Source organism: Emys orbicularis, chromosome 2, assembly GCF_028017835.1.
Source record: "Emys orbicularis isolate rEmyOrb1 chromosome 2, rEmyOrb1.hap1, whole genome shotgun sequence".
NCBI classification, from domain to species: domain Eukaryota; kingdom Metazoa; phylum Chordata; order Testudines; family Emydidae; genus Emys; species Emys orbicularis.
The window spans coordinates 114,069,700-114,082,912 of record NC_088684.1 but is presented as its reverse complement, the minus strand read 5'-3'; the positions used below and the strand labels follow the sequence as shown (position 1 = coordinate 114,082,912).

The window sequence follows — 13,213 nt, the reverse complement described above, 5'->3', positions numbered from 1 at the left end:
CACAAGGTTACTTCTGGGCTACTGTACATTAAATAGTAGCCTGGATTTGAATAACTGGGTCTGCACCAATTCTAGCAGGAGCTCAAATCTTGTGGCACTAGAGCAGAGGTAGGCAAACTACGGCCCGCGACCATCCTGCCCGGCCCCTGAGCTCCTGGCCTGGGAGGCTAGCCCCTAGCCCAGGGGTCGGCAACCTTTCAGAAGTGGTGTGCCAAGTCTTCATTTATTCACTCTGATTTAAGGTTTTTAGAAGGTCTCTTTCTAGAAGTCTATAACATATAACTAAACTATTGTTGTATGTAAAGTAAATAAGGTTTTCAAACTTTAAGAAGCGTCATTTAAAATTAAATTAAAATGCAGAGGTCCCCGGACCTGTGGCCAGGACCCCGGCAGTGTGAGTGCCACTGAAAATCAGCTCGCGTGCCGCCTTCGGCACGTGTGCCATAGGTTGCCTACCCCTGCCCTAGCCCCTCCCCTGCTGTCCCCCCACCCCCGCAGCCTCAGCGTGCTGCGCTGCCAGTGCTCTGGCCCACCGCTCCTGCCGGGCAGCGCAGCGGCGTGGCTGGCTCTGGCATGGTAAGGGGGCGAAGAGCGGGGGGTTCCAGGAGGCAGTCAGGGGACAAGGAGCAGTTGGATGGGGCAGAGGTTCTGGGAGTGAGGGAGGCGGTCAGGGGACGGGGAACGGGGGCGGGGGTTGGCTAGGCATGGGAGTCCCAGGGGGCCTGTCAGGGGGCGGGGGTGTGGATAAAGGTCGGGGCAGTCGGAGCGGGGGGGTTGGCTGGGGGTTGGGTCCCTGGGGAGTGGTTAGGGGTAGGGGGTCTCGGGAGGGGGAGGTCAGGGGACAAGGAGCACGGGGGGTTGGATGGGTCAGGGTTCTGAGGGGGGCAGTCAGGGGGCGGGAAGCGGGAGGGGGCGGAGACCAGGCTGTTTGGGGAGGCACAGCCTTCCCTACCCGGCCCACCATACAGTTTTGCAACCCCGATGTGGCCCTCGGGCCAAAAAGTTTGCCCACCCCTGCACTAGAGAAAGAGTAGCATTAAAACTGCTATTCCAAATACATTGGTACAGTACCAGGGATTATTTTAAATTAAATACTGTAAACCTTTTTTAACCATTGGCCAAATTCTTAAATGTGATGTGAACTCCAGGGGCCAGTTGCAGCATTCTGCTCAATGTACTTCAAACTGTCCCAAAAATAATGACGGTTTGATACTGCAAATCTAAATAGCCCTATTATTTAAATTATAGAGTAAGTCATAATTTTATTGGAATATTATGACACATTCTACAAATAAACTAGTCACTTGTTCCTTTAATTCAGATGGCAGTTTAATATATTTACATCTGATGCTACCAAAACCTTGCCCAGATAGCAGTATTTCATCTCACCTTACATCCTGGAAAGTACAAAGACTTCATTCAATCCTGACTGCAAGCAGTCACCAGTTGCACCCCAGTTAGAGTTAAACTCTGCAAATTGCAGTATCCGAACCAATAAGGCTAAGGAGAGGAAGGGTGATGCACACCACCTGAAAGCTTTCAGCTCAGGGCCAGAAAAACTGAATTCAATAGGACTCCGTATTCTGCCTGCATGGAGCTCAGTGCAGGAACAAGGCCCAGGATTCCAGCACTTATGCTTTCAGCCAGAACCATAAAACTGCAGAGAGGCACAAACGTTAAAAATATAGATGGCAAAGATATTAAATTTTGTGCAGCACCTGGCACAATGGGGTCGTGGTCCACAACTAGAGCTCTGTAACCCTACCGCAATGCAAATAATAAATGAAGAGAAACTAAAAAATATTTTGGTTCAGATTTAATTCAGGTTTTGGGCTACAGTTTGGGATGGTGTTTTTTGTTTTGTTTTTTAATCAGACTTGGTTTATCATACCTAGCTCCCTGCCATTGATTTTTCTGTCCCTTAGTCATCCACTTTATCCTGCATCCATGACTCTACCTTTGTCCTCAGTAAGGAGATTACACCATACTGCATTAAAAAAAAATCAATATATGTCTCTTGACCCTCTCTGATTAACATCATTCTTTTGCTAAGAGAGATTTAGTTTTTGATCTGACTGTCTCTCTGGTGAGGTTGTGTGTGTGTGTGTGTGATAGCAGGTTTATTTAAATAAAGGAATAGTGTTGTATGCAACGATGATTGTAATCTTGGCTATTTCCTATTTGCTTAATTACTTCATTGACAATTATTTTCCAAGGAATAATTTTAAACAACTGGAAAAAAAATAGAAACTTGAGACCCTGGCAGGAGAAGCCCTGCATCCTTGCCCAAGGCCCTAGCAGAAGCAGTAAACAACAGATACAATTGCTAGAGCTGGTCAAACAGTAATCATCCAATAGACTGATTCATTTCACAATATTATTTAAACAAATTGTATGACCTTTTTCCTCCATTATTCACGCTATTTATAGATCTCAGTAAAAAAGTCATGAAAGTTCACAAATATCTAGGATTTTACATATTTTTTCGAATAAAATTTGTACTTAGCATTGCTCTCCCAGTTCAGTAAATACAGCACTAAAGCCTAGACCATAGCAGTCAAGAGACCAAGGTAATAAGGTAGGGGTCAGTAGCAGGATTCCTAAGGGAGCTCTAAGCACCCCTAAAGATGACACAGCTGTAAACATTTTTTTTTATGTAAAGAGTCATAATTTTTGTAATCTAAACAATTAATTAGTATACTGACCTGGTGTCCCTGAGAAAAAGGTTCAAAATTTCTCTCTCAATCCTTAAAGCAAACATAAATCTTCTAAGAGGTTCCCTCCCCCCCAACAATCAGATTAACCAAAACAAGTCGTTTTGCTACAGTTTAAGACAAATGTAATTTTGCTTTGTATTCTTTTGGGGATTACATTTTGTTGTGTTATTTTTCATAGCTGCAGCCCCAATGCTGCAAACTCGTGAACACGTGAGTAGCTTAATGCACAAGAGGAGTCCCACAGAGCTCACCAGGACAATTCACAAGCATCCGCATAAAATGTTTGCAAGAGCAGGGCCTAAGACATTAAAGACAAAGAGGATAAGTAAACCAGAGACCATTTGTCAGTTCCTGCATTGATGACAAAGGGAACAGTCAGCACAGTACCTGTGGCTGCTGACTTTAGGCAGGTAAGGAGGTTTTTGCTTTTCTCCCTGCAAATCTATAAGAATTTTTCTCATTCTTTGTGGTTTATCATTCAGACCTTCCATCTTCAGGAGCTGAAAGCTTCTGGGCTGAGCAACGTAGAACTTGGTGGCTGGTGCAGATTTTTTCTTTTAGGTTGAGGTTCACATACGTTTAAAAGAACACAAAAACGCAAAACATAGCTTTTGGGTAGAAGCCCACTTAGTTTTGTATATTCTCTGTCATAATTCAAGCCCGGTTCACTCAGAACTCAATCCCAGGCTCACAGGAAAGTGTGTAAACCTGGCCCAAGTTTTGGCTGTGTAACAAACCCCAAATCAGAGAGTGTCACATGGCCTGGATTTTGCTGATGAACGTTTTGCACAAGCCTTCTTTATGAGCACATCTGTACAGCTAACATTGAAACTTAACATGAGCTTGTAGAATGCTTTCCCCATCCCCCACAGTTATATGAGCTGCTGTTGGAGACGGACTTGTTTACAAAAGCCACAATGTTCCCTACTTAATTGTGTTAAAAAAAAAAAAAAAAAAAAAAAAAACACCCTCAGAATAAACTATGAAAATTGAGCTGCCAAGTTTGTCCAGGTCACATGACACTTGGTCACACCAAGTCTTCTTATTCTAAGAACTCGTTAGTAATGTAGTAGTACAGTGTGGTGTTGTCAGCTGGCATGGTAGGAACTCTTCACGTCAGATGCCACAGGAGACTCTCTGACATGACAGAGCCTTCACAGCCCTCTGGCAGGACAGGTAAGTCAAAAAGGACCTTCCTGAACTTTCACAGTAAACACAACTGGATCAGCTAAGCACTTCCATGCAGGAGACTGATTCCATGATATCTCGCTATCCAGCCAGTTAATACTGCTGCTAAACAGTTAACACAAGTTATTTAGGTCAGCCCTTAAACAATTCTCATTTCCAGCTGTCTAGCTTAGGCATTTCTAATGCTCCCATCACTGTAGTATAGAGGCAACTAGTTTAGTTGGTTTAAACACCAAATTTGTCAAACTTTTATATGTCCAAATCCTTATGCTGTCTGAATTATTCTTTAAGAGCTGTGTTGTTTCCATTCCTTTCTAAGAGCTGAGTGAAGCTAGCAGTACAGAGACATTCTGCTCCTACGCATGGCTTCACTGATCAGGTATGCAGGGCTCAGCTCGGGCTCTTCTGTCATGATTGCAATGTTCTGCCATTCGCCTAGTTGATTTGACTTTTTAATGGTGTCCACTACACACAAGGCATACAGGCAGTCATCGAAAGTCGCAGCCATGGTGAGGGGCCTCCCATCCCAGGTTCTCCTGTCATCCTGGTCCTCAAACGCTTGCCGGATGGCCTGTACCATCTTAATAGTGCCCTGAAGGTATGGGGATGGGATATCACTGAAGGCCTTCTCAGGCAGTAAGGAGTTGCTGACTGGCATAGAGTCCTTTAAAAGGAGCTCTCTTTGAGGAGAGCTGTTGCTCTGCCCATACAGATCAGTGCCTATTACAATCAGTCGTCCAGTTGAACCTACCATAATAATATCCTGTTTGAATTCCCCAGGGACATTGAAGTTGAGGGTCACAGTGCAGCATACCCCACCTTCCAGAACCATTTGAAACGTGCAAAAGTCATCACTGGTGATCTGTCGTATTCCCTTGATGTGGTCTGTCTGTTTCACAAAGGTCTTGAGCAGCCCATGCACTTTCACAGCCTTCTGGCTGGTGAGGAAGGTCAAGAGGTCGATGATATAGGTACCGACCGAGTGCAAACCCCCGCCCCCCATCAGGTCATCACAGCTCCAGTTGTACTTCTTGCCCAGCAGACTTCCGCTGTGCACCTGCACCTCGCACACCAGCAGCTCCCCCACATAGCCCTCCTGAATCAGCTGCTTCATTTTCGCAAAGGCAGGCAGGAAGCGGAGAACGTTCCCCATGATGCTCATGAGCTTGGGGTAATAATGGGCCGCAGACATCATCCTGAAGGCATCCAGGGGAGTTGCTGTTCGGTCACAGATAACATTTTTTCCAATGCCTGCAAAACAGTAAAAAAAACAAACAAACAAAAAAACAGAGTGAGCGAGCTCAGGCCGTTTTAATGGGCAAATATTGATCAAGACCAACAAGAGACATATTGGAAAGAAGACAACATTATGTGAACCAGTGGTACCATATGCACAAAAATCCCGCAGTGTATTCATAAGATGTGTCAACTGACTGAGTACTGCAATGAAAACGAACCCCTTCCTGTTTTCAAAATTCATTCACGCCAAAAAGTGGGTACGAAAGTGAGAAGTTAATCCTAGCCTTCCCTCATTCTTACTTGCAGAAGCGCATGGTAGAGGAGATCTTATGCCCATAGTAGCCCACACTAGGACACTGAAAATCCTGGGATTTTCTTCTGAGGGGACTCATTTCTCCATCCCTACCCTTTCTGTTTGATGGATTTTGTAGGGGAGGGAAGTGTATTGGATTGATTATTTTGGGTGGGGGAGCGGGAAATAGTATTTTACCCACAGAACATCACGTATCATTCTGGCTGAGGTGCAAAATATTTGAGGGAGCCCCTTGTCAAGATGTTAGTAACATATCTAGGATGTCAAAGACGACCTGTGATGTCTCAAAAGAGGTCAAACATGTAAACATATAGCTGGGATGATCTGTCCTCCCACATTTCCCATATGTGCACATTGTTATATTGAACCTTTTATGAGGGTTCTGTTTTAACAAGCTACCTGCGTGTCCTGAATGCAATTCGGGCTTTGATATCTAATAGTTGTTTTATTATTGACTTCTTCTTGATGGCTTCTTTCTTCCTGTACATATACAAATGCAGTGCTGGCAAGGTAAAGTTACACGAATAGACCTGCAATAACTGCTAGCATGCAGAAAGCAATTCAAAATGACAGCAAGGTAAATCACTTTGTACCATTCCAATTTGAGCATTAGTTACAAGTAACACCTGTTCCCAGACAAAAAAAGACTCAAATTGTTGTATATATTATGGCTGTACCTGGGCTTTTCACATGTAAAGGAGGGTGAAAAGAACTGACAGTTCTTGAAGTCTTAATTCCATTTATAATAGCACAGATGGATTTTTATGTCCGATGAGCAATGGCAGAACTCCTATCACCTATCCGGCCCTGCATTATGTCCTGCCTTCTTCTAAACAAAAGCCTGAGAGGAGGAAGGAAGGTCTTGTGGAGAAGGACTCAGGAGATGCATATTCAGTTCTTGTCTCAGACTAAATGTGTGATCTCAGGAAACCCATTTAATCTCTGTGTGACTCAGTCCCTTGTCTCTAAAACTGAGTATAGTACCTCCCTCCTTCATAGGGGTGTTTTGAGGATATGTTCATAAATGTTTATGAGGTGCTCAGATGGGAGGTCATAAGGACAGACAACCTCTTGGGGTCAGACTGGGACCACTCACATAAGTAACTAACTGCTCGCCCATGGGGAGGAAGAAGGGTCACAATCTGGCCTTGACAATCAATTCATATACACTTCCTATTCAGTCTTTGTCTGCTACATATTGGACCAATCAGAATTGGAGCTAGGGCTGTCACCACCGAAGAGGTAGTCAAAACTGGTAAATCATCTCCACAGGACTAAATGAACTGGACTAAACTGGACTGAATGAACGGTGTCCCCCCCGGCCCCTTTTATATGGCCACTGACAAATAGGCCTTGTTTACACTGGTGACAGCATGTAACTTACGTGTAGCCACACATTACAGTGAAAAGCAGGCTGTGTCCTCACTGCAGTGTGTAGCTACACGCATCAGTTAAAGGCTCTGGCAGTGGGGAGGCCAGAGCCTTTCCCCACTGCTGGAGTCTTTCTCCACGGCAGGGAAAGGGTCTGGCAGCAGGACACTATGCTGCTCAAAATACCACTGTAAACGTGGGAGGTACTGCTTGGGTGAGTAGAGAGCCATGTAAGGTGCATACCCTAGGGTTCTGGTGTGTCTTCACTCTATTCACCTAAGCAATGCCTTGCCACCTGCACTGCTATTTATACCCATGCTAGGGGGAGTGTGGAATATATGTACTCGACATGCTGCTGTACGTGTAGACATAGCTATAGACACATACAATCTTTTTCTAATTGTATTATATTCTACTGGATTCCCTTTCAAACAGTCATGGTTTTCTTTTCTACATTTCCTTTCTCATCTTTACAGATTGCCTACAGACTGGTGTCTAAGCTTTCTCCTTTATAGTCAGCCTTCTCCTGCTCCTGTGTAATTCCTTCAGCGATGTCACAGTGCAGGATTTGTTTGCATTCATCTTCCTGACCCATATTCCTTTAACAGGTAATGTTCTGCTGTACCATTTGCTTCAGACACAGCTCGGTGATTATTTCAATGAGCCATTTCCTGTTACATGGATGCTTTACAGTGGGCCCTAGTCTGGACAATTAGCCATGAACACAGAGAAAATGTCAGGTGCAACTATATCCTAGGGGGTCATCATGTGATGTGAGAACATGAGACTAATAAGAAATTCTAACGATTATTCCTAGACTGACAGTATTTCACAAGGATTACATCTGCTTGCCACAGTTTTCTTTAAGTCTTTGCTGGAGGATAATAGGGGTGGTCAAATGGTCCCTGATACAGCCAAATCCCTCAATGAGGAATCCACAGGGGCTCAATCGTGAGCTGATCTACCCAATGAAAGAGAATCCCCTGAGTTCAGTTCCTGTTCCAGTTTGATTCTCATCCTCCTCTCCCTTCTCCCAACACATGCTGCTGGGTTTTTTTCCTGTCCTCCACAGTCATTGATCACGTAAGATATGCAGCAACGTACATGTGTGTACATGAGGGCAAGACTGCATTGTGTTTGTAAACTCTTGGAGCTCTGGGACAATCTTTACATGTGTGTAGAGTGCCTAGAACAACTGAGCCCTGATTGGGACCTCTTGGAGCTACCAATATACAAACAAACAAACAAACAAACAAAACAAACAACAAAATAATAAGACTGAGTGCCCTATGGGCCCTGAGACACAGGGGAATTGCCTTTAGAATCAGTGGGAGTTAGGCCCACACATGGAGGGATGAGCAGAACCGAGAGAGAGAAAAAAGGAGGGGGAATCTTGCAGTTTCTTTTAGCAGCATTTTAAAGCGGATTCTTTATTAATTAAAAAAGCCTCAAATGCAAACCTTTAGAGCCATTGTTTATTTATACATATCCTAATCCACGTACTATGCTCTACTCTGGCGGGGATTTGAACAGCTTTCTGCTTTATGCCCAGATAGCTCTTATATTATCACCAGCACTGATCTTTCAGGAGGACGCTATTCAGCATTTGACTCTATGAGCTACTAATCTCTGTCCTCTCCACAGCTGTAAATTTACAAGCAGCTACAATCGTTTTCTTGAAACAGGGAGAACATGAAAGGTTTGCACAAAACAGCTGATTTAGAACACTCTGACATGTTTGTGCAGACCGAATAAGAAACAGGGAGATCAAAATCCACCCACCTCTTCCCCCTCCCCTCCCCGCCCGGCCCCGGGTTTCCTTCTCCAAAGAAGAAATGAGCACCTTAGCTTTGAGCTGTGGGAATGAATCAGCTGCATGCTGACCAAAAGGCAGGGTTGAAGGAGAAACTCTTCTTTAAATATTGACAGTCTCAAGAAAACATATATGTGTCTGGCTGCAAGTTCCAGAATTGGATTCTTTAGGAATGAACCTAGATACAATATTTACCTCCTGCTGCCCAGGCCTAGGGCCAAGGTCTAGTCATGTCCACTGTTGGACAAGATATTTTTGAGAAACAAATTTAGCAAGGGAAATAACGGTCATTCTACTGGTCATTTCATCACTGCCTTAAACTGAGCTAAGCGCAGCTTTTCCTACAAACATCTTTCACAAGAGCAGCTCACTGTTGCAGATAACAAGAGCCACATTAATGACACAAAAGCTAAGAAAAACATAGCAAGCTTATTTCAGCAAAAATAGTAAGATATTTACCCATAGGGAGAAGCACAAGATTCCGATACATCTAATTTATATAAAACAATATGTATGTTGTGAATCTCAAAAGGACTGGCTCTTTTGCAGGTTCTTATCCTTGTCCTGGAGTTCTTAAATAAAATAATTCTACACAAGTATTGACCATCCAGAGTGCTCAATCCCACCCCATTTCCGAGTGCTCTACTCACCCCCTATTGTTGTATTACCTTCAAAGGGGGGGAAATTCACACTTTTAATAAAATAACTTAGTTTCCAGAGCTTCCGTCACCATTTCTACCATCCTACCTTCAAAAGGCCCCCCCAGCTCATAGAGACTCTCTCTTTGGCTGACACTGCTCCTCAAGTCAGAAGGTGTGGCATAGCTAAAAAGGGTCACTCCATATAATGGGCCAAATTCTGCTGTCAGTAACACATGCGTATCTCTGTCATCACTCCAGTGGTTTCACTCTGGAGTCACACCCGTGTAACTAAGCTCAGAATCTGGCCCAATTGTGAACAAGGTGCTGGGTCTGAACAGTAGAAATGGGGACTTCAGTTTCAGGTTGTTTTATAAGTTTTTTTGGCTTCCACAATGCTCCTGTGCCTTGGCAAATTGGAGAGAGAGAGACAAGCAATGGAATCACTCCAGGATATCACATGCAGCAGTGCAGTCAAGTGTTCTGTTTGCCTTAAAAATGAGGTGGGGGGACTAGTTGGTTCAGGAGATTGGCAAAATGACACAAGAGGCTTTGGCTTCTAGGTCACTAGTTTACATTCAGATATGGCACTTGTCACTGAAAGCTGTTGGCATTTGTCAGCTTTTGAAATGAGCTGGTGGTTTTAGTCTAAGTCCAGGAGTCTACTTCACAAAACCATCACTAATATTAGCCCTACTTGGCGTCCTTGTTAGCAAGCTCAGCAGAGGCCAAAAACTGAATGAGCTATGGAGACTGTACTAATTTTGAGAGTAAAATACACCCCTGAGCAAAACCCTATACACACACACACAATACAGGGCCTACACACCACTTAGGTCCTATTCAATCCTTATTTTGAGCATGTAAGGTTTGTGCTGGCCCTCTGTACAAGGATGAATTTCACCCTAACTCCCTGGAAGCGTTTGCTCCAGGCAAAGTGGGGCATCTGCCTGTTTTGTAGACAAGATTATCTGATACCTTACACAAGCCCAAAGATTTATAACAACATTTTCAATGCTATCAACTCACATGCTTTTATCATCTATGTCATACAGATATCATTTATAATAGTTGGTGCTTTTCTTACTGCAACAGCTTGTGGAATCATGTGATTATATGTGAATCTCAGCTTTCATTTAAAAAAAAATAAGTATCTAGCCCTCATGGTTGCAGAGAAAAGCTTGAAAACATGAACCTAAAGGCTCAAAAACCACCAGGCAGTTAGAACACAAACTTTATGTATATTTTTAAAATGTTCATGAATTTTAAGCCAATCCCATGATTTTCTGGGGACCCGACTCATGATATTTCAATGCTTGGGACTGGCATACTACATTTTATATAAGTCACACAGCATTTTGGTTATCTGCTGTCCAGCAAGTCACTCTACCCACACACAATCCCTGTACTTGCCAGATGTCCTAAATAATTAGCAGAGAATATCAGGTTCCATGACTTGATCAATGCACGACAGCCCTAACTCACTTACAGATTTTCCAATCTCATCAATTCTCAAACTCTGCAATGCCAGCTTTATTTTTCCATCTGCTCTGACTCCTTCAAATACGCTGACAGCCCCATTTTCACTGGAAACAAAATTAGATGTCCAACGTCCAGCTGGAACGAGGCTAGCCCTGGACTTGTTCAGTCCAGGATGTGAACCTACAATCAAATATTTTCTCCTCCTCCTATTCACAAGGAAATCAAAAAGGCCTTTATTTGGAGTCTGGGCATCTAATCAAAAACTGCATTTACATCACAAAGATTCATTAGTCCAGAGCCTGCACCTATCACTGTTGTTCAGGGGTTTTTCAAGATCCTGAGATTTGGTAGAATGAGTTAAATTAGTCAGCAGAAAAAAGTATATTTTTGAAGAGAAAGGGCAGATTTAGACATTTCAAAGATAGTCTGAATGTTTAAATAGGGAATGGGGTCCTCAGAGTGTAGGCTGAACTCCCCCACCTGCGTGCCATGGTGGATAAAAATAAAATATTTTTTTAAAGTTATTTAAATCAGATTTTTTAAATTTAAAATTAAATACATTTTTCTTTTAAAAATGAACTTGTTTAAAATTAAATGTGAAATTATGACAACCTGTAATAAGATTTAAACTTACTATAATTATTAAAATCATTTAAGTAATTAAAAAAGAGATGATGCTTTCATGAGTCCTCATCAGTTTGAATGAGCTTATTTAATTATATTCAGAATCAGGGAAAACACATCCTAAACTTTTGAAGTCAACTCAAGCTTTATAAATATGTCACAATGTTCTGTACTGCATTATGTATCTATATTATGTTCAATCTTTACACTAGAGCAACTGCCGGTATTGTCACTTTTGCAAATCTAAGGAGTTTCAGTTCCTGTTGTGCAGAAAAGCTTTTGCCTTAATTACTTTTGGGTTCAGTTGAACCAGCAGGTGCAGAGAGGATATTTTTTTCATGTAGATTAGTTCATTCAAAGTTTAGACATTTATTAGGAGTTAACAAAGCAGGAAAGCTTGTTTTCTTCTTCCAGACTATGAATACAAACCAGGTGGGAAAGGATGAGATCTACTAATTCTAAAAATAGGGAGGAAAAGGAGGAGTCAGATTTTCAAAAGGTATTTAGGTATTAAGATTCGGAGAGGCACCTAGTGGGATTTTTAAAAGCACCTAATTCCCATTGACTTCAACAGGACTTAGGCACCAAACCTGCTTAGGTACTTTTGAAAATCCCACGAGACACCTCTCTGCATTTCTAGGCACCTAAATAACTTTATTTCTTGTCACCATGAGTCAGATTTTCAATCTGTCAATTTACTAAACAGTTAATGCTTCCTTTGTTTAATCAATGACAGTATATTCCCGTTTATCTACAACTCTTATCCAAACCTCCACATTATCTTAATCCCCTCCTTGTCCCCCAGCATGAGACACCTGACCTCTGCAGCATGTACTTCATACTGAAGGGTGGGATTCAGATAATGGTTCGAATAATAGAGCAGCACAGGGAGCCCTCAGCCCTACTGTCAGGGAAATGAGTAAGCAGAGCAGAGCAGAACTGGCAGTGACACCTGATCCCTGCATGCACAAGGTGCAGGGAAGGTGTTGTCCTGGCAGGGCAGAGCAGAGTCCTGGCTGGGGATCTCTGCTTTGACCCACCAGGACTACAGCTTCCCCCCACCCCGATCCTGCAGAGAGCAGGTGTCACCAGCCCGGCAGCAACCAGGTTGCCCTCTGTAGCCCTGCTGTTACAGGAGTGAGTGAGCAGGGCAGAGCAGAGAGATCCCTGGCCAAGACTGCAAGGAGGAGTAGCAGCCCCAGACTGCAGGGAAGACCACCCTGCTGCTGATTGGCTCCTGCCCTCTTGATTAACCAGACTCCCAGTTATCCAAATTAAATCTGTTTCCCCTGTGCTGTTCAGATAATTGGGAACATGGTGTAGTTTTAAATGAAAAACATGTTTTGATAAAACTTTTTTTCCTTATGTGGCCAGAATATTTAAGGTTGTTTTATTTAATTAATAAAAACTATTCTAAAATGATGTGTTTGTGCATTTTTAATTGAATTCCAATTTCCATCAAATGCAGCTGGAAACAAATCATGAGTAAAAAAAAGTCATCCTAATAAGGAAATGCATCATTCTCCATTTTTTAATATAATAAAAAATGTAAAACTGAAGAATATGAATAAATGTATGTTAAACAATATAATTTCTTAAATAAATATGCATAGATATAGTATATCCTCCTGATTAGCTCAAAGAATATTGTCTAAAAGTGTAGGCAACTAATTGACTATACTTGCAGTTCAATATTAAGAATGTTCAAGAGACCAAATAACCCAGCCTAGCCAAATTTTTTTGTCTAAAGGCAAAGTAACGTGGTATAGAAAAGAAAAAAAGAAAGTACATCAGCAATCCTTCCCAGGAAGCGAATTCTCACAGCAGG

General features: G+C 42.6%; 1 protein-coding gene across 1 annotated transcript in view; it reads right to left on the bottom strand.

The window, feature by feature from the left end:
* Nucleotides 1–1,081: 1,081 nt before the first annotated feature.
* GFOD1 (Gfo/Idh/MocA-like oxidoreductase domain containing 1) overlaps nucleotides 1,082–13,213 on the bottom strand; it is a 112,748-nt gene continuing 100,616 nt past the window's right edge. The window contains exon 2 of the mRNA XM_065398935.1: nucleotides 1,082–5,156. Within this exon, the coding sequence (XP_065255007.1) occupies nucleotides 4,237–5,156 (920 nt within the window). The 3' untranslated portion in view covers nucleotides 1,082–4,236. The remainder of the gene's footprint in view (nucleotides 5,157–13,213) is intronic.